We start from the raw sequence: 24,599 nt of genomic DNA on the forward strand, positions 1-24,599 counted from the left end.
ATTCCAGACATGTTGGCTAATGCTCTGACCGCATAAACCCTTTTCCATTTACACAGGTCCAAGCACTGCCTCTCCAGACCCTCCCCAGGCCAACCTTGTCCTAACAAACTGGGCTGGGAATCTCTATGTGCAGACTCATCTGCGTCCACTCAGGCTGAGCTCTCCCCATACAAGTCCATCTTACCCCATAGATGCCTGAATTGTCTCTCAAATTCACCCTGGTCTGAGCTGGGCACATGCAGATGACTCTCCGTCCACTCAGGCCCGAGCCGCTCCCCTTCAGACAGGGTAGTAAAATTAAGAAATGCTTCCCTCCTGTGACAAGGATAATTTTTAACAAAAATGATTGGAAATTACACAAAATGCAATTGGTAGTTTGTTGCTTGAAAGTTGTCTGCAATTCTGAATACAAGACATGAGATACCGGTGTAAGGATCGTTCAAGTGGAAAACGTCTTACGGTCCACACAACAGATTCATGTGACATTTTTTCTATACAAACCACTCTCCCTCAGTGAAAAATTATGCAATGAAGAATAAGTGCTAAAAAAGCAAACTTTTGCAGAAATAAATGAAAATCTACATTCATCCATTAAGCAAATTTACTCCTGTTTAACAAACACTTTGTTTCTTTGCAGTTTGTCTTCTGGCTAACGGAAATATTTTGAACTTTGCTAGCATGATTAAAAAGGTTACTGGGAAGAATGCAATCCCTGATTACACTACCTATGGGTGTTACTGTGGCCTGGGAGGAAGGGGACATCCAGTGGATGCCACAGACTGGTGAGTAACCACAGCACGATAAATGAAGTTCTATTTCTGAACTGAACACAACCAAAAGTTCCTCCATACGAAGGGTAGTTTGTTAAATCCGTTGGAGGTCACCAGATATCGCATTTCTTGTAATTGGGTCATAAAAAGCATAGTACAGAGGACGGAGGCTTTGAGGACTCAATGTGAAGTTGACACACTGTGTCAACATGTGTGAGCACCGCCCGCCACAATGCTGGGAATGGGGTATGCCACCGCCATGGTGGTGGTGGCATCCTAATTGCCGGTGCGGGACCGTGGCACCACTGGCGGCTGGTCCCAGCACCGCTAGGGTCCGCCCGCCATCCTATTAGGCCCCTTAGTCTGTTTAATAGACAGGACAACTGTATTTTCCTGATAACTTTCATTGGTGTAAAATGCATTTGGAAAAAAACGAAACTATTAACGAGTCTAACAAAATAAATCAGGCATCTTCCGCTTAAATTGGGTGATTTGGAATGTGGGAATCCAGTGAAATATGGAAGTCATCTCCCTCAACATGTCATCAATTAAGCACTATGTTTACAGCTTTAGGCATGTCACTTACAAATCAAAAACATAATGCATTTAAGTCTAATTAGTGTAACTGAACAAACCCCTCAACATTAAATGCATTAAAGTGCTTGGTGCGTGGCTCCCCTGGTTAGGTTTTACGGCTCTCCACAGAGCCACAGCGCACAGTTTGGGAACCAATGCCATAGGTGATTACACTTAAATATAGTTTTCCTCCCTCCCACCTTCTCTTAATTCCACAGTTGTAGTGGGGGTACTTCTGTAGCTGTGCCTGCCTCTTCGTGGTTATATTTTTTAGGCTTTTAGCAATTTTCGCTGTCGACCGTCATTTGGGCTTTTTTAGTAGGATGTTAGTTTGGTTTTGGGCTTTGTTTTACGGAGCATTGGGCTTGTTTTTGATGTGCTCGGGCCGGTTTTGATCCTAATCCAACCCTGGATATACATGTATTACTCTGGCTGTGTGCGGGGTCTTTGGAGAGTGCAGTATTTGCAGGTTGCAGAACTGGAGCAATCCAGTCAGCCCAGACAGGAAGCTACAAGTGACGGAAACATTTTTGAGGTGCCGAAATATCGGGATACTTGGAGTATCTGAAGAAAGGGGATAGATACTCTGACAGAGACTTCCGAACAACCTGTATCTTTGAGAAATTGGAGGGCCCTATCGCATGAATGTCAGCTAAACTCCCAGGGGCTCCATTTGATTGTTCGTTCTGTGGATTAAGCACCATGTTGTTTGCATTGTTTCAGATTTTTTTGCAGATCTTTCAAACTCGCACACCAGCTGGTGTGTGCACTCTTCCCTTTCAGGTCCACTCTGATGCACTTCGTCAGAATGTGCTTGTACTATACTTTTACAAGATGAGCCATACCTTACGTATGCAAACTTTATGTTAGAGTAAACATCCTGGTCGAATATGTCTCTTCACCCCGCATACTATCAAAATGCGGTCATAACAACGACCGCATTGTGACAACGCATACCATTACCCCGCAAGTCGTTACAACGACTTGCGGGGGGGGGGGGGCGCTGGATGTGTAAGGCTGCCCGGGGGGGGGTTGCGCAGCGGCCCGCCCCTTGGAGGGCGGCCGCCTTAGTGCCACAGGAAGGCACAGGGGTGGGAGGTCGAGTCCCTGGGCTAGTCCGGGGGAGACCCCAACAGATAGCTGTTTCCGGCGAGGGCGGGCAGGAGACAGGGGTACTTATACTGTCTCCGCCCCCTCCTCGTCCTCTTGTCCGCTCGTTCGCCTTGGCTACTGATTCCGCGTCGGTCGTGTTCTCTTGGGGAGGCAGAGTCACACTTCAATCGATCGATCGATCGCTCGCCTGGTACGATCGTCTGCGGCCCAGAACGTCCGCCTGTCGCGGTGAGTCTGCTTGTGGTGGGCGATATTAGAATTTGTGTGTGTAAGCCGGCAGTTAGACGTGTCCTAGTCAGCGGCTTCCCGCAGCCAGCCCCCCCTCAGCCTTGGTTATTTGTCCTGGAAGGGGCTCGCATTGGGTGTGAGGCCGGGATGTGGTGCGGCGGCTAGATTGCAGACCTTGGGTTCGAGCCCCGTGGTCGCATTCACAGCCGGGGATCGGGGCAAATAACTTAATCTCCGCGTGCCTGAATGTGAATGTATATAAGGTGCTCGTGTACAGCGCTGCAGTACCTTTGGGTTGAGTTTGCGCTATATAATTATGCAACGCCGGGGTTGTAGCGTCACTGGAAAAGCCCGGATCAGGTTTCAGTGCCCGGCAACTGTTAGGCTGCTTCTGGCTCCGAATGTCCCATTTCTTTCACGGTGTCTGAGGCCGAGGCAGTTAGTTCAGGGGCGTAGGAGGCCTCGAGCTGCCAGGCGTTCGCTACAAGCATGGTGGAGTGGGTTGACTGTACTCAGGCTGACCCATGGTTGAGCGTCGCGCCATTTCCCGGGTAGGAAATATCTGTCGGTGTTTTGTAATGTTGTGACGGTGAGCCTGGGCCCTTCAGACTCCTTCCATGATGCTCGTTTAGGGCTTGATGCTCTTCGCTGTTTCCTCTCCTTAAAAACCTTGTAGAGGGGGGCAGGCATATGGCTTGTTTGCCGCACCTAACGGGCGGTGTCCTTTGGTGGGGTCCGACTCCGGTTGCTGCTGGGCGGGGTTTGGGGGAGGGGCAGGGTGCAAGTCCTTGCCGGGCCATCCTCTCCCGCTGCAGAAAGTCTGCAAGCGGCGTTTCTTTCACGTTAAGGGTTGGATGCCTCTGCCCCTCAGGTGTTTATGACAGCGCTCTTCGCTGCCCCCTCTCCTTAAAAACCTTGTAGAGGGGGGCAGGCATATGGCTTGTGTGCCGCACCTAACGGCGGTGCCTTGGTGTGGTCCGATTCCGGTTGCTGCTGGGCGGGGTTTGGGGGAGGGGAAGGGTGCAAGTCATTCCGGGCCATCCTCGCCCGCCGCGGAAAGTGGGTAAGCGGCGTTTCTTTCACGTTACCTCCCCCACTTGCATGGCTATATATATACGGTGCTCTACGGCGTCCCAACACCTTGGTCGATCCCGCACTATGTAAACTTCTGCGTCCCTGATCCGGGGTCGCGTCCAGCATCAGTTGCGCTGCGATGCGCCCTATTTTCCCGGGACTCTTCTCGCGCCACTAGCATTTCGTACTTTGGTGCCAAAATCGCGAGTGCGAGCTTCGGGGTCGCGTTCACTAGTAACTGCGGGCCCAACCCATCACGATCCTTCCGCCCATGTATGCGCTTGTCGGCGGGGGCCATCTTCTCTGGGGCACATGTGCCGCCCCCCACCCCCCCCCCTGTTCCAGGCGGAAGGCGCTTGGCGCCCTGAGGTGAGTCGGGTTTTGGTGGCAGCGGAGGCTGAGACTCTTCCATGCTCTGCGACGGTAGAGTAGGGCGTTTGGGAGTGACTGGCCCCAGCTGCTGAGCTCATTCAGAGGAGTGCTCGTCTTGATCCCTTCTCTTTCAGGCACACAGGTTAGTCCCTGTCCGTAAGCAGTAACTCCATAGAGTGGGTGCGGTTGTGAGGAGCGCTATGTTTGACTTCCTTCACCCCCAGGCACGCAGGCTTGCTCCTGGCCTCGCCGAAGGCAGGTGGTAATTAACGGGCTAAAGTAATTTTGCAGGAGCGTGTATGGAACCCATCTCTGCTGGGCACTTTGTTTAAACTCCTGCCTTCAGCCGCGCGCTGGTTCATTAAATGTGTAAGTTAAAAGCTTTTTACATCTTGGACATGCCTGAGTTGCTACTTAATTATCTTGTGCAACCATTGACCAAGCCAACAGCCCTGTACTATAAGCATGATTAGAGCCGGTCTCCCAGTGTCTGGCTGTGATAACATGGGGGCAGGTCGAACGACGGCATGGGGGGGGATGCGGTCAGCGCATGGGCCGTGAGATGCCTCAGGGGATGGCAGTAGGGTGCGGGCCATCTCACCAAGGTTGCGATCATGAACAGAAAGGGTTTCTCTTTGGTCACGGGCACAGGAAGCCCTGGACAGGAGAGACCAAGAGTGAGGGCTGCCCTGCCGGGCACACGCTCTCCTGTACTCCGTGTGTGTATAGACCGAGGCTACAATCCTGCATCAGTTGTAATTAGGACGTCAGCCCGCATGAAAGAGATTGTTTATTTGTTGTTACATTGCAGGATATGGTTTAACTTTTTTGAAGACTTTAGATAGCACCATCTTATTATGGAGAGGAGCACAGTCGAGTAGACTGCCTCAAGTCTTCAGTTTTGACCAGGCACCAGTTATGAACTTTGCTTCATGGGTGTGAAATGATTTTCATCCGGCAAGGAAATATATGGAAAGGGCTTTTAGGGGACAACATAATCTGATTGGCACAAATTAGAATTAACTTTGAGGAGGAAGGTAGGGGTCATGTTTATCATTGCCTTGTTTTGTGTGAAATATGATACATAGCTCAATGAAACATAGGGGCTGCATCTCACTAATTTTGTACTGAAGTAGTAGCAACTCAGCACAAACGGCGAACTGCAGCTATATGCAGGGGCTTTGAGTTGGAAGGCATTCGTTTAAATAGCTCATTGTGGGAGAGGAAAAATTTGTACAAACTTCCATAAAAACCGTACTACTGGGACAGTTAAGAAAGAAGCAGGGAAGGAACTTTGTCAATACGCAGCAAGAGCTGCATAAAGCTAAAAGTTGAACTTAATTAAATACAAAACTTGGCCTCGTACTGTCTCGTTTGGGGCCTTTAGTGAATCAATTGACCTCCTGGCAAACTTGATGCACTGCTTTTTCCACTTGCACGTGGAAGATGGCCGGATGCTCTTGGGATTTAGACGTCTACTATTATGTCTTGACCACTTTTCATTAATGAAGGAACTGTTTAAGTCTCCGGTGCCTCTATTCTAAATTATTGTGCTGATGGTTACGACTATCTGATGTAATGCACACTGTATATATCCTGTACTAATGTATCAGTTACCTTCATTTTCACTTCACCGTCACATGTAGCACCTTATTATTGGTTGGAATTGTCACGCAATGGCGGTGACTTAACGTATTTGGTATCTGAATATGTTTTAAATAGACCTGGGGAAGCAATGATTTGCCTGACCCTGCCTGGCCTCACCAGTTTTGACTTCGGCTCTCACTGTTGGTATTGCACATCCTTCATCGGGATGGACACGGGCCCGTAGGTACCATGGGCATTTTGATTAAAATAATATTTACACTGAAAGGGCATGGGAGTGTAAAACTTTAGGAAGTTTGGCTAGTAGTGTGGTTGACCCGGCCGTACCATGCCTGAACGGAGGCACTTTCAAGAGGACATGCCTGTTAGCCTCATTGATGAATGCATAGTGAAGTGAACTCTAAGTTGACAGCAAGAGTTATAGGAAAGGAAAGGTTTTAACGTCTCACCTGTAAGGGGCCTACAGTCTGAGGTACATGGATGTTTAGGTAATGCGTTTATCTACAGATCAGTATCTGTTACAACAGCGTAACGGTGTCAGCGACATAGCCTACAGTCCTGGCTGGCCACAGCTCCGGGGTAATAGGATGAGTAACCACAGGTATCAAGAGAGGGAGCTCCTAGCGACAGCCCGACATCTCGCACAGCACAACAGCAATTTACGGGCTATATCCATTGGTATGCACGGGCAGGAGGTTGTTTGACCTCAGTCACAAGGTCAGAGCTCAGCAGGCACACGCAGTTATTTTCTTACGGTGGTCGATAATGAGTTCCAGTAATTTGGGTTTTGACACACACCTGTAAGCTGCTTTTGTCTGAAATTTTACAGCAAAAGGTTGGCGGTTTGGGTCCTTTTTGTGTGTGATAACAAGGGTCCACCTGACGTAAATTCCGAAATCAGGGAAATTAACTAAATGTAAATATCACAGTTGGGATAACAGGGAAATTAACTAAATGTAAATATCACAGTTGGGGAAGTAGACAATAGTCATGGACCACCATACTACATGTGATAAACTTGCATGCTACCGCAACCAGTAGCATTAAAAAAAAAAAAAAAAAAAAACCTTTGCGCTCACATACAGATTGATAAATACAATGGGGCAGATTTATGAGCCCCTTGCGCCACTTTTGCGTCACTTTTCCCATGTTAAAAGTGACGCAAAAGTGGCGCAAGGGGCTCATAAATCTGCCCCAATGTATTTCCCTATGCGCATTAGAGTAACGCTATGAATGGTGATCATACAGGCTTCCACGGAACGGGACAACTGTCAGGCGTCTGTAGCTGCGCAGGGCTCCCTCGGTTATGTCGAGGTCTTTTATATTAACCGAGCACTCATGGGACACTTCACCACTATGGTCGGGAGCAGGGGGAGGTGTCACTTTGCATCCAGCATCTAGGTCAAGCAAAGAGTTACGCCCAGTGTTAAGGTTACCTGGTCGTTCATTGGGGCTCCTTAGGGTAGGACAACCTAGCGACAAGGAACAGCTAGAGTGGTTTACGTGTGCTCAGCGATCAAAAAAAAAAAAAATAAATAAATAAATAAAGCTTCGCGGGCCTTGGCTCACACGGAAGTGGACTAAGATCAGTCACACCACTGGTGTCGTGGCCTGCTCTGATGCCTGGCACTGGGGTCCCAGGTTCTTCTGAAGGGCTAGGCCTTCAGATGCTGAAAGGATGTCCGTTGTTATTTACTCGATTGTTAAACGATTGGTTATTTCCTGGGTCATCCGCGGGTGTAGAGCTTTAGGCGCTGGTTGTCTTTCCATCGGGTCGGTTTGATGCGGGATGGTGGTTTTTGGGGCAGGTCACAGGCTGCTTCCTCTCGCTGTGTTTGTTCTTCTAGGTGTGGTCGGGTCAAGTGACGGAGGAGAGCAATCATCGTGTGGTATATCTGGGCATGATAGAACGCCAGGCAAGATTGTAGCGTAGGCAGATAGTGGCACTTATCAGGGGAGGAATGTTGGTCTCAATGGCATGCCGCCATGCAAGGGGACCATGTACCTAGGTCACGTACATCAGGCAGTGACAGGTGAACAGGGACCATGTGTACTAGAATATCAGGAGTGGTTCCCACCACGGTTGGGCGGATGGGAAGCTGTCATCTTGATGCTCGATGGATACCCTTACTCCATCACACCTATTGTAAGCTGAGGATGCCTGTTGACGCTGTTAGACCTGCTATTAGTTAGTACACTCACTGTTGTGTCTTGGCTTGGTTTGTCTCGCATCAGGGCCAGTTGGGGTTACTGGCGAATTTTTTGCTCTACGGCTGAAGTGGGCGCTTCTAGAACAGGACAAGATTGGTTAGGCCAGGCAGCATGACAAAGGTCTTTTCGGCACTGGGAATGGTGCAGGCTGCGAAGTAGAGCCATTGCAGAACTTAGATTTGTCTACATTCGGCTAGGGAATGTTAAGCAGCAGGAAGGTATTGAACCATGGTGAGCAATTGGTTTTGGGTTCGTGCGCAACAGGAGCAAGGGAATTGCTTTCTGTTCCATCAGGGTACGGGGACCGTCTATACCACCAGATACTGTAAAGCTGCCATTTTCGATCTGGGCTGGGGTGTCAATGTCTTCCCACTTTGCAGCCAGACTCTGAGCAGGCAAAGGCATACTTGCGATGGTGCAACGGGCACTCAGCAGTAGAGTTAGATGTGTCATCATATCCCGATATACCGTCAGTGATGAAACATAGGTTGTGGCTACACACGACCAGGCACTCTAGGGCAGCGGGGGTGTGCCAGTGCCAAGAGGGTGCGGGTTGCCTGGGTAGGGCTGCTGGCTTGAAGGGAGCACTACTCGGATCGCCACAAGGGCACGTTTTGTTTCATAGAAGGCTGAATTGATACTTTTATGGCATGGTGCCAGTTGCTCTAGTTATGCGCATGTTGCTTGGCAGTGTCAGAAACATTCAGAACGCAATGCTGGTGGTTAGCCTGTTGTCATGCTGTTCAGAGGGATTTTAGCTCAGGCATGGCCATGCATGGGTTATAGGCCGGTGGCCTGCCCTGGGATTCGTGTTAACAGGCAGGTGAAGCAGCAGAACTTGGAGGGGCTTGGGTTTGACCTCTGAATACTAGGGCGGAGCCTGGTTGCTCACTTAGTAGCCCGCCCTTGAGTTCGACGAAACAGGTACCTTTGATGCGAGTATCGGTACCGGGTAACTTCTCCCGCCCTTCAGCACTGGCTGGCAGCTATGCAGGTTGTGGAAGTGGCTTATGGTCCATACGATTGAGGGAAACAACGGGGCAACACTTTGCGCTACAAATCTGCAGGAGAACAATTGGCGTTGTTCTCCTCTGTGGTCACTCTGTCCTGTCTCTCCCTGGTATACTAGCAGAATTTTGGGAGGGCTAGGCTTTACATTTGGTGGTGACTGATGGAATACGATGGGCGTTCTCCAACGGAGTGAAGGAGGAAGTAAGGCAGGCTTGTCAACTCTTACCTCCTCCCGCATGGGCACTGCCAGGCAGGAGTGACTTGGCAAAGAGATTGTTATTTAGCCATACAAAGGCAACCTTCGACCATCGCCCATTTTAGGTTTAAGGTCATTCCAGTTAAATCCACGGGGGAGTTAGAAAGGATGGGGGAACCTGTCCTGATTGTGCCCGCTGGCCGCCGGCCCGGTTGGGAGTAGACTTGTTTTGGCTGGACCTGGGAGAAGCCCGGTATCAGTATGCTGTAGGTATGAAGGCCTATCGGGAGCCATGCGCAGTTGCGCAGAGCAAAGAGGTCTTGGCTTCATCAGGCATGGTCTTGTACACGCCAAGTCCACAGGGTGCCTGGAGGGAGATGGGGTGCACCTCTCTAGTTTAGGCATGGACCTTTTCCTACTGGACCTAGGGGAAGCTTGGGCTGCAGCAGGTTGTAAGTAAACAGGTCTACCTTGGTGGGGGGCCCTGGTAGTGACGGTGGCCACTCCCAAGGCTGTGGAGGAGTTACAGGGCGATACAGGGTCTGCACATACCAAGGGGTATAGCATGCAGCAGCACCGCGGGGTGCTAAGCCAGGATACCCAGGGATGTTTAGCGGGTCCCCTGGAAGAACGACGGCGCCCCGTTAACCGAAAGGCGGTTGTGGGTCTGAGCAACCGGGGGCTGCCATGTATGCTCCGCCCACCCATCACGGGGGGGCGTGTGAAGCATGTGGACTGGTGGTCCACGGATGGGAGGGGTGGACCCTCCCAATATTTGGTATACACCAGTTGGCGTTGCCATGGTGACTCTCTAGGCTTATCAGACGGGCAGGCGGCATAGGGCTGGCCTGCCCTGGGATCGCCCGTAAGATAACCCACCTTGTTTGCATATTGGTTATGCTAATAAACCTGCAGCAATATTTCTCCACTTACATTACAGTGTCGTGTGTTTTATTTATGTACTTATGTGCTTTGTGATAACTGTTGCCGATATTGGCACTATGTAAGGCTGCCCGGGGGGAGGTTGCGCAGCGGCCCGCCCCTTGGAGGGCGGCCGCCTTAGTGCAACAGGAAGGCACAGGGGTGGGAGGTCGAGTCCCTGGGCTAGTCCGGGGGAGACCCCAACAGATAGCTATTTCCGGCGAGGGCGGGCAGGAGACAGGGGTACTTATACTGTCTCCGCCCCCTCCTCGTCCTCTTGTCCGCTCGTTCGCCTTGCCCGCCCCTCCGCTTACCCGGCGTCCGGAGGGACAAAAGGGGGGGGCAGGTTTTTTCTAACAATTTTACTTTGTGTTGCAGGAGGAGTTACAGGGCGATCCAGGATCTGCACATACCAAGGGGTATAGCATGCAGCAGCACCGCGGGGTGCTAAGCCAGGATACCCAGGGATGTTTAGCGGGTCCCCTGGAAGAACGACGGCGCCCCGTTAACCGAAAGGCGGTTGTGGGTCTGAGCAACCGGGGGCTGCCATGTATGCTCCGCCCACCCATCACGGGGGGGCGTGTGAAGCATGTGGACTGGTAGTCCACGGATGGGAGGGGTGGACCCTCCCAATATTTGGTATACACCAGTTGGCGTTGCCATGGTGACTCTCTAGGCTTATCAGACGGGCAGGCGGCATAGGGCTGGCCTGCCCTGGGATCGCCCGTAAGATAACCCACCTTGTTTGCATATTGGTTATGCTAATAAACCTGCAGCAATATTTCTCCACTTACATTACAGTGTCGTGTGTTTTATTATGTACTTATGTGCTTTGTGATAACTGTTGCCGATATTGGCACTATTGGAATAGTAATATTTACTATTCCAACTCCAGTCTGTATGGACTGTGGGGAAGGTGTTGAATTTTAAATCCAACACCTTCTCCCACCTCTGCAAGTCATTGTAACAACTTGCGGGGTAATGGTATGCGTTATCACAACGCGGTCGGTGTTACGACCGCGTTGTGACAGCATGCGGGGTTACGGATGCGGGGTGAAGGTCGTTCACCTCCTGGTTACGTGGTCACATTTCTCCCTTATCAGAGGTCACATGCTTCCTTGCAGCATTCTCCCTACCGGCTGGAATGACATTCACCTTATCTCGTTCACCGACTGTTGGGGACAAAGCCTTCGGCATTAAATATGGGCACAGCAGCTGTCAGTGCACTGGCGTTCAAACCTGCCCTATACTCACTCCCTCTGTAGTGGTTATTAATTATGCTGGCAATACTTGCTTACACAGCAACAAGGCTTCCTTAGCTTAGTGCCCCATGCCCTTTCAACGTCACCTCCTCCTTCACACCACTGATCAGTGGGAGGAGATAATAGGGTCAGTGATCAAGTTTCCCTCCTGTCAATGCCCCGAGCCTCTGCTGCGCATGTGGAAGTGTTGCAAGTACGTGCGCTCTGTTAAGAGACCACACCCTTAAACTGTGAAACGGCTTCAATAATGGCAGTCACACAACTTGCTTGCCCGGCACACGCAAATCCTTTTTGTTTTTTAAATTATATTTGATTATGCAACGCATATGGCAGCCACACAACTAACTTATAGCATCGCTCAGCCAAATCCTTTTTTGAATTATATTTTTTTATGCAGCGCAGCTCCCCAAACTTGATATTCATATTAACCGCGAGCCTATGTTTATATATTTTTTTCACTTTGGTGGCATGCCCCGTTTGAACTAGCATGCACGGTTCCATTTGCCAGCTGTAATGCACCGAGGGCTGAGGCTTGGGCGTCCCCGCTTGATAGTGTGTCTGGCCGGGCAACTGCTGACCGCTTTCATGGTTTCAGCACGTCTGCATTCCTATCTCAATGCCACAGACGTCTAGCCAAAAGTTGTGCTGGAGAACACTGGCATCTTGCAAGGTATTGTTTTTTTTGTTTTGGCTTGTTGGCTCTGGGGGAGGGAAGAGGGGCTGGGGCAGCTATTATTGGTGAGTTACGATTGCATCCAGATCTATGCAATGAGCTGCGACTGCTGACCTTCTTTTCTGCTTAGCCTGCCAAATGGCTTTATCCCATTCTGCTCAACCTTCCTTACATACATCTTCCCTGGCACTTATGTGCCCAATAGGACTTGAGTGCTAGCACACATGGGCTAACCCCAGCACGTTTGCACAAGGGAACCCATTGTTGCACTTTGGGTGTTTTGGTTACATAGACCGTAAAGCTGCAGACCCAACTGCAAAAAAGGATTCTGCTCGGATGTGGTCACACTGGCTTGGATACATGAATGTCCTAGTGCTCAACAAACCTCTTTACCTGCACGCTTCCCTGGTTAGCATGGGCTATACTCATGCTGAACACAGCACTCATCTTCCCTACTAGTGCCTTTCTATATGATCTTTCAAGTGCCCATTTTGTGAAGCCCCCTAGATATTTGCCCTTTCGGAAATTCGGCTTTACTAGTTACTGTTGGTTGTTGCTGATCCAGATAACTGAAATATACTATGATAGTTTCTGGATAAATGACCATATTTTGTATAGCCAGGTCTTGTGACTCAGTGCTCCAATGCACCCACTCCAGGTATCTGTGGTTGAGCCCATAGTAACAGCTGTGAATCACACTGCGGCTTTCGTCCTTCTGTGTCCGATAAAATTAATTTCTTCGAGTTGAGCAACACAAAGCATCTGTTAATAGTCAAACTGATAATTTCTACCATGGTTGTCTCTGAGTCTAGCCCAAGCTGTCATAACTGTGAAATAAGCAGATAGATATATGCATGACTGCTTGGCAAGTTGTGTAACTGTTTGTGTAATACTTCAGGCACTTTCAGGCTTACCTCTCCGCCCCAATGCTATATGAGCATGTTTAACAAACAAAATGATGTGGCTTGAGGCGGACCTTTTGCAAAACATGCTCAGAAGTCTATTTCTGATTAGTTTTTTTTTTGTTTTTACTGTTTCTCCGTGGTGGGTTGCTTTTGTCGGCCCATGCTGTTTTACTCTAAATCTTGCAGTGCTCCAGACAACCTCCCTGAAGGAAACAAGCATTTCTTTAATTCTTTAAGTTGATATCGTGTAAAGCAAGGAATGAGGTATCCAGTGTCCTCTGTAGCTAAGAAAGGGTCAAACCATTTTTGCATGAGTGGGGACAGCTTTGTGCTGCCTTTGCCTGCTAGCATTCCATGTTGGGCATGTTGTTGACGGTACATAATGATAACGTGAATTAGAGGCAAACTAGCCTCTGGGAAATACGGATGATGTCTAGGCTGGGCACCACTTGTGACAGGACAGTGGGGCCTGGGCAGAGTTAGTCACATATCAATTATGTAGGATAACTGATTAAGTTGAGTGTGTGTGTACCAGCCTCACCTGCCTTTGAGAGGCATTGGCCTTGTTGCTAAATAGAAATCCCTTCATTTTTTTGGGAGAATTACTGGAGTTATACGCACTGTCAAATTAAACAAGCAATTGTAGTGCAAAAGGTTTTTCATTAGTGATAGTTTGAGCTATTGGCGTTGCATTATTATTTCCAACGCAAATAGCTCAAACTTTCAGTAATGCAAGACCTATTGCATTGCAGATGCTTGTTAGTTCTAGCTGTCACTGCCGTCTACAAGACCTATTGTTACCAGTTCTAAAAAACATACATAGGCTGGGGTTTGGCTGCACCCACAACACTGCCACTCTCTCACCTCGAATCATTGACTTTTTGGCTTATGTTTCCTCCTTACAGGAAATGCTTCTATTAGAATGCAGAAGGGGCTATTTTAGATCTGAAATGAACACCCAATCATCACACTGTTTGTCACATTCAGGTCTTTATCTCCTATGTGAGTTCTCTAGAGAAAGCAATCATGTTGCTATTTTGGGTTCCAGCAATGTCAAAGCGAGCAGGGCAGGATTTAATTTGATAAACACCATTTGTGCATGCAATGCATGAAAATGCCTTTTGTACATGCCTGTGTTTGCATGCGTTTGCACATTGTAGCCAGACCTATAGGCTTAGCAAAAGCTTGTTTGAAAATGCAGGGTACAACAGCCAAGATATTAAAGGAACCAATTTCAATGCAGAGAAGCATCCTTGGAAACTGTTGCTTGAAATATATTTGATGAGTTGCCTGGAGAACACATTTTCAGTGACCTTGACCATAAATGGCAAGGTAGTGATAGGGTGGGAATTGCTCAGTTTACCATTTTAAGGCGAAGATTTTTTCAGAAAGTGGACGAACTGGCCATTTTTCTGGTGCAATGAAACTCTACTTTTTTGTTTTTAACAACAAGTTTTTATTGTCAACAGCCACAGCAGGCCTGGCAATGCCAAGTTCCCTAACGATGAAGCATACATAATTGCAAGAGAGATGTTGACTTTTGATGTCAATGAAACAGTTGAAAAACAAAAACAATAAAACATAGTATTCCAACATAGAACTGTTGTGTCATGCCACCAAAACATAATACAATACATAGCGAGTTTAGCCATCTTGATCGAACAAAGATGCATTTACAACCATATTCAACACACCTCATTTCCATCTTATCCAATGCTAATCTATGGAGACATCTGAAATACATACTAGGTATAATCCGTGATATTCAGCCCACCTCTTCCAAATCTTAGGGTGCTTCAGGGGGCATCCTCTTGCTTTAAATATTGGTAGTTCCGACCCCATACAAAAATCCAGGCCCTTCTTCCACACGCCAACTAGTGGCGGAGAGGCGTCTTTCCATGCTTTCGCAATGTCCCGTTTTGCCAGTGTAAGGACCAAGAGTAATAAGTGGCGCTTATATGTGTTTCCCCCGATGCCATCAGTGATGTGGAGCAGGGCCAGGCGTGGTGAGTGTGGGACATTCCAACCAAAACCCTCTGACAGGCATGTGATAACTCTCCACCAAAACGTAGAAAGTGCTGTACACTGCCACACAGTGTGTATAAGGATACCATCAGTCATTTGGCAACGCAGACAGAGCGGGGATTCGATCAGCCCTGCTTGCCACAGCTTATATCAGGTGTAAAAAACCCTGTGAAGGTATTTGAACTGTACATAGCGTAGTCATGCAGCAATGGCAGCACCTCGTGGAGATTCCAGTGCCTCTGCCCAATCTTCGTCATCTAGGGGACCCAAATCCTGCTGCCAAGCCTCACGGGTTTTACCTAATGTAAAGGGGCTATTTGTTACCAGTGTATGATATATCTTGGTGATTTTATGCTCTCCGAGTGCCCCCATAAATACTTTGGCTTCAATGGCATTTAAGTCTGGCACTGAACTCTAGTGTGTGAGACATGGGGAAAGGGCATGGCGAAACTGGAGGTATTTATAGAATTGTAATCTAGGCATTACATACTCTTATTGTAGTTCCTGGAAGGACGTGAGGGTCTGACCATGTAGAATATCTCCCACCGTAGATATGCCTCTGGCCTCCCAGCCAGAGAATCCAGATAACCCAGCCAGGGGAGGTAGGAGGCCATTGTACCAAGGAGGTGTTTCTTTTGTTAATCTGCCCCACCATCCCATTTGTTGCAGTGATCTCTTCCAAATCCTAAATTTTGTGGCGGTAGCTGGAGGGAGCGCTTTCAGGATCGGGCTCGCATATAGGATTGTGTGAAGTGCCATATTGCTCATCTGTAAGCGTTCAACTGCATAGGCGGGATCTCCCCTGTCACCATACAATCAGTCAATCAGGACAACAAGGTGTGAGGCCGCAAAGTACGTTTGGACGTCCAGTGTTGCTATGCCTCCACAATACGCAGACTGAAAGAATGTTTTCAGTGCCACCCAGGCTGAACCACTGCCCCAGAGAAAGTTTCGAAGTATTGAGTTCAATTGTCTAAACCAGACTGGTGGTATCTGGTATGGGTGAGTTTGAAGTTGGTACAATAGATGGGGCAGTAAGACCATCCTAAAGATGGCGGATCTGTCAAATAGGGAGAGAGGTAAATGTGACCAGGACCGGGTCTGCTCCTTGACCTGCGTCCACAGTGGGGTCAGATTATTTTCCCAGGAGACGAGTTGGGATGACGACAAGAAGACCCCGAGATATTTAAAACATTTGCGTACCGTCGTCATCTCGCATGCTCAATCGCCAAGTTGTAGCCCACCCCGGAGAGGCCACAAATATGATTTGCGGGGATTCATATAGAGCCCGGATGTCTCGCTAAAGATCTGCATGATATTAAGTAGTCTGGGTCCCTACCGATCAGGTCGTGTAAGAAAGAATAGTACATTGTCCGCATAGAGTGCAATGCGGTCAGAGACTTCTCTGGACCATTCAAAACCACAGACTTATGCGTCTATCCGCACCCAGACCGCAAGAGGTTCCATGGCCAATGCGAAGAGATATGGAGAGAGTGGGCTGCCCTGACGGGTACACCGCACTATGGGGAAGGTTGGTGATGTAGAGTCTGCGACACAGACCGAGGCAGTAATATCTGTATAAAGAAGCTGAATGTATCTATGGAGGCGGGAGCCAAATTTCAAGTGATGCAGGATTGCAAATAGGTAGGTCCAACTAAGGGAGTCGAGCGCCCTGTCGATGTCAGCATGCAAGAGTGCAGGTGGCTCTCCAAGATAGTCCACTGACGCAATGGCGTTGTGTGCACGGCGGATGTTATGCGGTGTGGCATGCCCTGGCGTGAAACCCGCTTGGTCCGGGTGGACTAAATCGGTAATATGTGGTACTATGTGATTGGCTATGACCCTGGCGAGGAGTTTGGCCTCCACATTAAGGATTGATATCGGGCGGTATGAGGCTTGTTGTTCAGGGAGACAACCAGGTTTATAAAACACAAATATTTCAGCATGGCGTCAAGCCCCTGGAAGGCTCCTTGTTTCCAAGGCCGCATTAAGTGCTGCCAAATAGGGGGGGGGCATCAAAAGGGATTGATATTTGTTATAGAATTCACACAGGAAGCCATTTGGGCCTGGAGCTTTATCCGGGCGCATTTAGGATAATGCCCCCTGGAGTTTCTCAGCCGTTATTGGGACATCTAGCTCTTCCCTCACTGAATCTGTCAAAGCACGTGGAGGCAGGTCATTAATACATGTATGTACTAAGTGTGGCGAGATAATCTGACATCTGATTCTGATTGTATGGAACAGTTGAAGGAGAATCAAGGATACGCTAGATCTTTATTTGAAAACTGGGCGCTTCTACATGTTATTACATTTAAGCAGATCCTAAATAGTCGAAGATCGGGTTCACCGAATGACTCATTTCCTATTCCAGTGATGCAAAATTTGGATGCTCCCGTCTTAAACGTGATCATGGAGCTACTGAATGCTTCCATTCGCGAGTTTATTATACCTGCTGAGTGGAAGCATGCGATGGTTCTCCCTCTTTTAAAAAAAGCCAATGCTGATCCAGAGCAGCTTTCCAATTTCCGCCCGATCTCCCTGCTTCCAGTGTATTCCAAAATTTTGGAAAAACACATTAATATTCAGTTAACGGAATTTGTTGCCACTCAAAATTTCTTACACCCCTCACAGTCAGGCTTTCGGGAAGGTTTTTCGACCGAAACAGCACTTCTGGGGGTTACTGAGAGATTGCGGGAATATCTGGACCCTGGGGAGACTGCGGCGCTGATTCTACTTGATTTAAGCGCCGCTTTTGACACGGTGTCTCACCCAGTGTTACTGACGGCGTTACGTTCGTTAGGGATAGCTGGCCCAGCACTCAGTTGGCTTGGTAATTTTTTGAGTAATCGAACTTTTCAAGTTTTTTCAATTGAGGCAGCATCAAAAACTCATTTATCCCCCTGTGGTGTTCCCCAGGGCTCTATCCTGAGTCCGCTATTATTTAATATTTATGTTAAGCCATTAGCTGTGATTGCAGATGAAGCAGGGTTGTCTATTTTTTCCTATGCCGACGATACCCAAATAATTTTTTCTCTGTCGGCAAACAGGTCTTCGGACTCATCCTTTCTTCAGACAGGGCTTAGGAAAATTGCAGAGTGGATGGCGACCAATTCATTGAAGCTTAATGGGGAGAAGACCGAGGTTCTCATTCTGGGTAAGAATGTAGATCTCTGGGGCCCCCAGCATTGGCCTCTTGAAATGGGAAATCTCCCCACACCTGCCACCCAAGTTCGCAACCTAGGTGTGAATATTGATAACCAGCTTTCAATGAAGCAGCAAGTTGTAAAAGTAGCTTCGGTTTGCTTCACTATCCTGAAATGGCTCAGGAAGATCATTTGGATGCTGCCTAGTCCCACGCAAAAAACAGTAATTCAAGCACTCATAACATCTAGATTGGACTATGGCAACATCCTATATTTGGGAGCCAATAAGGAGGTGAAGCACAAGCTTCAACTTGTACAGAATGCAGCAGCTAGGTTGCTATGTCAGATTCCACGTATGACTCCTGTTTCCAGCTTTCTCCGTGAACTTCACTGGCTTAGGGTCGAGAGCCGCATAAAGTTCAAGACCCTGAACTATATGTTTAAAGTGAAATCTGGTAGTGCCCCTCAATATTTACAGGCCATTGTCCACCCGTATCTTCCTTCGCGGTCCCTTCGCTCTTCTACTCAAGCAAAGTTTGTAGTACCTAGGATTTCACGTTCTCGGCTAGGTGGTCGGTCTTTTGCTTTCCTAGGTCCTCTCTTGTGGAATTCCCTTCCTTTATTTCTTAGGAAAGAAACTGCTCTGGGTAACTTTCGAAAACACCTAAAGGCTTGGCAGTTCAATCAGTAGGTCCACAACAACTAAAGTATTTACACTTGTCCTGTTTGGCGGCGCTGGGAAACCTTTTTGGTAGCTATGCGCCTTATAAGATTAATAATAATAATAATAATAATCTCTCTAGGGGCATATAGATCCCCATAGTAGCAGACAAAGCTTGCTGCAATTTGTGAGGGATTCATGAGCACTTCCCAGGTAGGTTCGCAAATGCTCGGAATGGTCATGGGACACTGAGTCGTCTGACAAAGGCGATGTAAAAGTGCACTAGATTTAACCCCCCACTGGTAGATTCTGCTGCGAGTGGGGAGTCACGCCACTCTAGCCTTGTCCATAAATTCACTGGCATATAATTATTGTGTATCAACTAATTGTCAACACACAACGTCTCATTACCTCCCTGACTTCTGAATTCTAGGCCTATAAATTGGGCTTCCATCTGTGTCAGTTTTTTCCGACGTTGTCTGCACTGTGCAGTACAGTATGCTATATCAACCCCCCTTAGTGTCGGCTTCATAGCCTCCCATAGGATCACAAGGACTCCACTGTCCCTGTGTTCTGTGAAAAGTAATCAGGGATGGCAGTATGTAAATACGTCCTATATTGTTCATCATGGAGCTGCCATGGCGATAATCGCCAGCGGAGGGGGGGGGGGGGGCGCATGGAGTATATCCGCAGATCTAGCTGTTCAGGAAAGTGGTTGAAAAGGCCTCTAGGTAATATTTCTGTCGCAACAAGTCTATGTATATGGACAGCGGCTAAAAAAACATAATCAATGCGGGAGAAGGAACCATGCGTACAAGAGAAATATGTGTAATCCATATCAGTTGGGTGTAGTCGTCAGCAGGTGTCTACCCAGTCCATCCCCTGCACCAGGTGCAGCAGTTTCGACTCACGCAGTTCTACTGGCCATCCCAGGCCGTGTCATCTGTCGGTATGGGAACTTATAGTATCATTCCAGTCACCCCCAACTATTGTCAGGCATGAGGGAATTTCTGCCCATAGTCTCATCAAGTGTTCTGTTAAATTCAAGGCTAATGGTGGAGGAGCATATACATTGCCCAGGGTGATAGACTCACCGTACAGTGTGCCAGTGATGATCATAAATCTACCTTGGGGATCCGGCCATGTTTTCTCATGAAGGAAGGGGATTCTACGGTGAATCAATATGACCACCCCCTGAGAGCCCCGGGTGAATACAGAATGGAACCTCTGCACATAACCAAAACGTGACAGGGATGGTATCTTGTTACCCATTAAGTGTGTTTCCTGCAAAAATAAAATATCAGCTACGTAGCGTTTTGCCTGGTGCAGCAAAGCCCCCCTTTTGACCTTGTCTAGTAGGCCTAGGACCTTCCAACTAATAACACGAAGGAGCCTATCATATAGCCTGGACAAATCTAGCTGTGTGGTAATCGGTGATGTATACAGATGGAGAGCAATGCATGTGTGGCATATGTAGTTAAGAACGTATATATGAACTGTGGGAGCAAGACACTAACTGCAACAAAAATCAACTTTCCCAATCCACAATCCCCCACCCCAATACCTCATAAACGTTGAAGCATCTGTCGCAGCAAGAAAAGCGTCCAGACTCCAACGGGGGCCAGGAACTTCCTTCTGCCAATGGATCCCCAATAAGCTTTCCTTGTACATACAAGTGTCTTCAGAGTCAAGGGAAAACGCTAATAAAAGTAGCCCCAGATGCCATGCCATCGGCTGTGCAAAGAGTGTTTGTGATAGCGAGGTAGAACTAGGATGCTGTCGCTCCTGTAGTGACCTCCATAGACCGAATGCAGGATTTGCTGCGGGTCTTGGAGCGCCTCTTTGAGCGCGGTCTGCTACTCTGCTTATCATTAGCCTGGAGATCTTATGTCCAGGGCCACCTGACGATGACTCCGCGTCTATTCTGGGTGGCGTGTGAGGCTGGAGCTTGACGACTTCATCTGTCTAATTGAAGACCTCTTCAGGTGATTGAAAGAAGTGTGTTTGCCATTTGTAGCACACCCGCAGCCTAGCTAGAAACAACAGGGAATACCGAATCTTCAGGGTCTGTAGTCTAGCTTTGGCCTCCGTAAAGAATTGCCTCCATTGTTGGACTAGCCGTGTGTAGTCTGGGAATATCATGATGGGGTGTGAGGCATAGTTGAGGGTTCCCCGAACCCTAGCTTGCTGTAGGATAACGTCTCGGTCATTATAATTAAAAAATCTGGCAATGATGGGCCTGGGATAAGCGCCGGGTGGTGGTCTTTGTAGCAAGGCCCGGTGCTCTCGCTCAATTATGAAACAAGGGGACATAGCACCAGGAGGAAGCCAGTTCATCAACCATTTAACCAGGAGGCCCTCCATGTCGTTACCTTCACAACCCTCAGGAAATCCCACAAAGCAGAGGTTGTTTCTGCGTGTGTGCCCCTCCGCGTCTTCAGCAGGGAGCACGAGACCCTTTGTAATCGTTTCCAGAGTGGATACTTTCTTCTGGAGGGTAGAAACCGTATCCTCCACCGTTGAAATTCTAGTTTCCGCTTCTGTTATTCGCTGGACTGCATTACAAAGATCTTGCCGCAGGAGCATGACATCGGAGCCGACCGCTCTGATCCTGGGGGCCAGTGCGTCCCTGGACTGCGTTATGGCAGCTACCATGGCAGCATTATCTGGCATAGATGGCATCTGATCTCTTGGGTTAGGTGGCAGGGCTGCCGAACCAGTATATTTGTCCATAGTACTTTGGCTTGCCGTCGCGCTAGAGGGTTTTTCTTTAGTCATGATGTGATCATTTCCAATGGAGGAGCAGCAGTCACTGTAGTAGCGTCAATTGTGAAGCAAAGCAAATTGGTCAGATCAAGGTGGTGGCAGAGTCACGCAGAGTATTTAAAGGGCATATGGACTACCACCCCAGATCCCCGGGGGGCCAACAGCAGCAAAGAAATGAAGGATCTTAATGGACCCTAGCCGGTTCGTTCAGCACGTCTTCGCTATCGGGCTATTCTAGGCTTATTCAGCGCAGGCTGTCTGAAGAGTGCAGCGATGATAACCAGACCAGCAGCTGAGCCACCCCAGTGCTCTCAACCACATGGAAGGACTCCCACAGTCCCAGAGGGCCAAATGTCTCAGGGGCCAAGATCTGCTCCTCCTATGGATGGGGGGCGGTGAGGGCCGCAGTACCTATGCTCTACCTCACTTGTCACAACACGGGAAGAGTTATTAGGCAATCTCGACGGACACGGATGTATGTACCCCGGTACCAGTCCATTGAATTAGGGGTCTGATCACAGCTGAGCATCCACACAATGCCCCGCAGCTAGAAGTTATGGCGTATCACTTGCACCAATGCACTAGGCACTTCATGGCCCGGCATGGCCGCCGATGAGCTGGCGTGCACCTACAGCCCAGGCGACATCAGGAGCGCCCCTCAAGGGGGAATACCCTGTGGGGTACGGAGATGGACCTTGCTTGCCAGGAGGGGGGCTTCTAAAAATGCACCCTCACCCGGATTCCTTCACATGCCACCCGGGTCGTGCCTGCCAAAGGCGACCACACCCCGGCCTGATGTGGCCACCAAGGCCCAGGGAGCAGCCTCTCAGCACCTCATGCCTCACTGCCACTCACCCCCCCCTACTGCCCAGATGACTCTGGCCAAACTTCAGCCTCTGTGCCACGTCAGCACAGAGCTGCAGCCGCAGGTTGCACGCTCCAGTAGTTGCAGCTCATTCAAGGTCAAGGATCTCTAGGCCTCCACTCCGCCCATACACCGAATCTCCCTACCGGCCCAGAGGGAAAACTCAAACAGAGCTTGGGGCAGCCAACGGGGCAATGGCGTCACTTGCAGGGAACAGAGGAATCTCTTGCAGAGGTCAATATGGCAGGATAATCGACGGATGAGGATGGGGCTACGGAAGCTCCTGTACAGCGCCTCCACCATGTTGGACTGCTTGGCCACGCCCCCAGAACTCTACTTTTAGTGATTTTATTTATTTATGTTAGTTTTGCTTAACAGTCAACAATTCTAACTGTAAAAAATTTACTAACTCCACAGTGGCCTATTATCAAGTATAATACCGGTGTCAATTATTAAAGTGCTCAAAAGCATACTTACATTTATCCATCACATCCATACTTGATGTGGAATAGGTGTTTCATTAATCCATTAATTATCTTACTGATTCCAGCCAAAAAGAGAAAGGAAATAATTACAAATACAAAATCACTGAACACATCATTGTCTGATAATTGACCTTAAATAGGCGGCTAAATGTTCTCTATGCCTTCCTGTCTTGAAATTGTCCAAGCAGTGCAGTCATTCCACATGCCTCAGGCATTAGTACCAAACCGTAGAAAAAGGATCTCTGAGGATCGTAGACCCCAGTAAAAAATCATACCGTTAACTGCTCTAAAGTGTTCTACACAGAGACAACATGGCATCAAGTTCTCATAAGACCCTTTCCACCTGCTGTTCAAAATGGCAGAGGAAGTTGGCCAAGCTGTGACAGAAAAATATGTGCTTGTCATCAATCAATGACCGATGGCTGATATCATCATTTTTGAGTGTTCTTTCATAGCCCTAAAACTGCTTCACATTTGTTTGATCAGTAGATAATTCCTGCTGGTTAGCCTGGTCTATCTCCTTACTCAAAATGGTAAGGGACTGCTTCACTACATATTACCGTGGGGCTTGGAAACTTTCTTCAGTCCAACTACACTGCGGGAATCAATAAACATGCCATTGTAAAGTTCATAACCCAGCTAGCTATAAAAAGCACCATCGATTTAGGGATTGGAGTTCTGGAGCGAACACTTTTATGATATCAATTTAGTAGTATGGAGTGGATGTCCATTAAATTACTAACTCTAGGTCTAGTTCTTGAATAGGCATTGAATTACAAAGGCCCAGAGCCTCCTTCCATATTGGACTTAATCAAGATTACATTTTCATATGGCCAGATTTGCTCCCAGTATGTCACCGTAGACATTAACTTTAAGAGATAAGATATTTTAAAAAGGTGTACCTTCAATCCTTCTGCTAAGACTTTTTAATCCACTGAAAACGCAATTGATTCTGCTCTACAGTTGTATGCAGTTGTGTTTAGATTATAATCTGTAGTAAGACCTAAATATTTCTATGTTTCACCACTTACCTTGAATGCTTTCTGTGGTTCTTCGGACTGGAAATGTCCATGCATTTAGGTCTGAATAAATTAATTAATAAAGACAGTACCTAAGAGTACTTTGGGTGGTGTGGATGAATAATCAGTGGTATCCTAATGTGTTATACAATCTCAATCAACTTCAAATTAACCTTAAATTCTGCAAATTCATTTTCCATTTGGTTTAGAAAAACACGTTTTTTTAATTACATGTTTACAAAAGTCTTCTATAATAACAATTCATATAACATTTATGAGGCACTTCTTTATTACACATCATAAAAGATTTCAATTTATAAGTCCTGACCCACTGCCTAAAAGATAATAAGGGAGTGGGTGAGTTGGCTATGTCATTGATAACACTTTCTTGTATCACATGGTTCCAAAATGTCCTTAGCCACAAGGTACTTTATGGTTTATTTTTGCTTTTGTTTCTAAAAGAGCCAACATGTATTCCATGAATGGTGGTCTCAACTTCTTCAGCGCTGCACAGTTGTTATCATAATCAAATCAGATCAACAGAACAGGTGTAAAGCAGGTGACATGAAAATACAAAAATAGAGGCACAGCCCTGCCCCGCTGACTCAATCCAGCATCACAAGGGAGAGGACAATGGTTTCTCCAGAAAGGCCACAGCCTTTCCGTTCGTATGCCCTCCTTGTCCTTCCCGCCTTCACACCACACCACCCCCACCCAT

At 48.0% G+C, this 24,599-nt stretch overlaps 1 protein-coding gene across 1 annotated transcript in view; it reads left to right on the forward strand.

The window, feature by feature from the left end:
- Positions 1-636: 636 nt before the first annotated feature.
- Positions 637-24,599, forward strand: part of LOC146867293 (group IID secretory phospholipase A2-like) — a 32,076-nt gene continuing 8,113 nt past the window's right edge. The window contains exon 1 of the mRNA XM_085620782.1: positions 637-782. Coding sequence (XP_085476908.1) covers positions 679-782 — 104 coding nt within the window. The 5' untranslated portion in view covers positions 637-678. The remainder of the gene's footprint in view (positions 783-24,599) is intronic.

This window comes from Triturus cristatus, chromosome 1_2, assembly GCF_964204655.1.
Source record: "Triturus cristatus chromosome 1_2, aTriCri1.1, whole genome shotgun sequence".
NCBI lineage: Eukaryota > Metazoa > Chordata > Amphibia > Caudata > Salamandridae > Triturus > Triturus cristatus.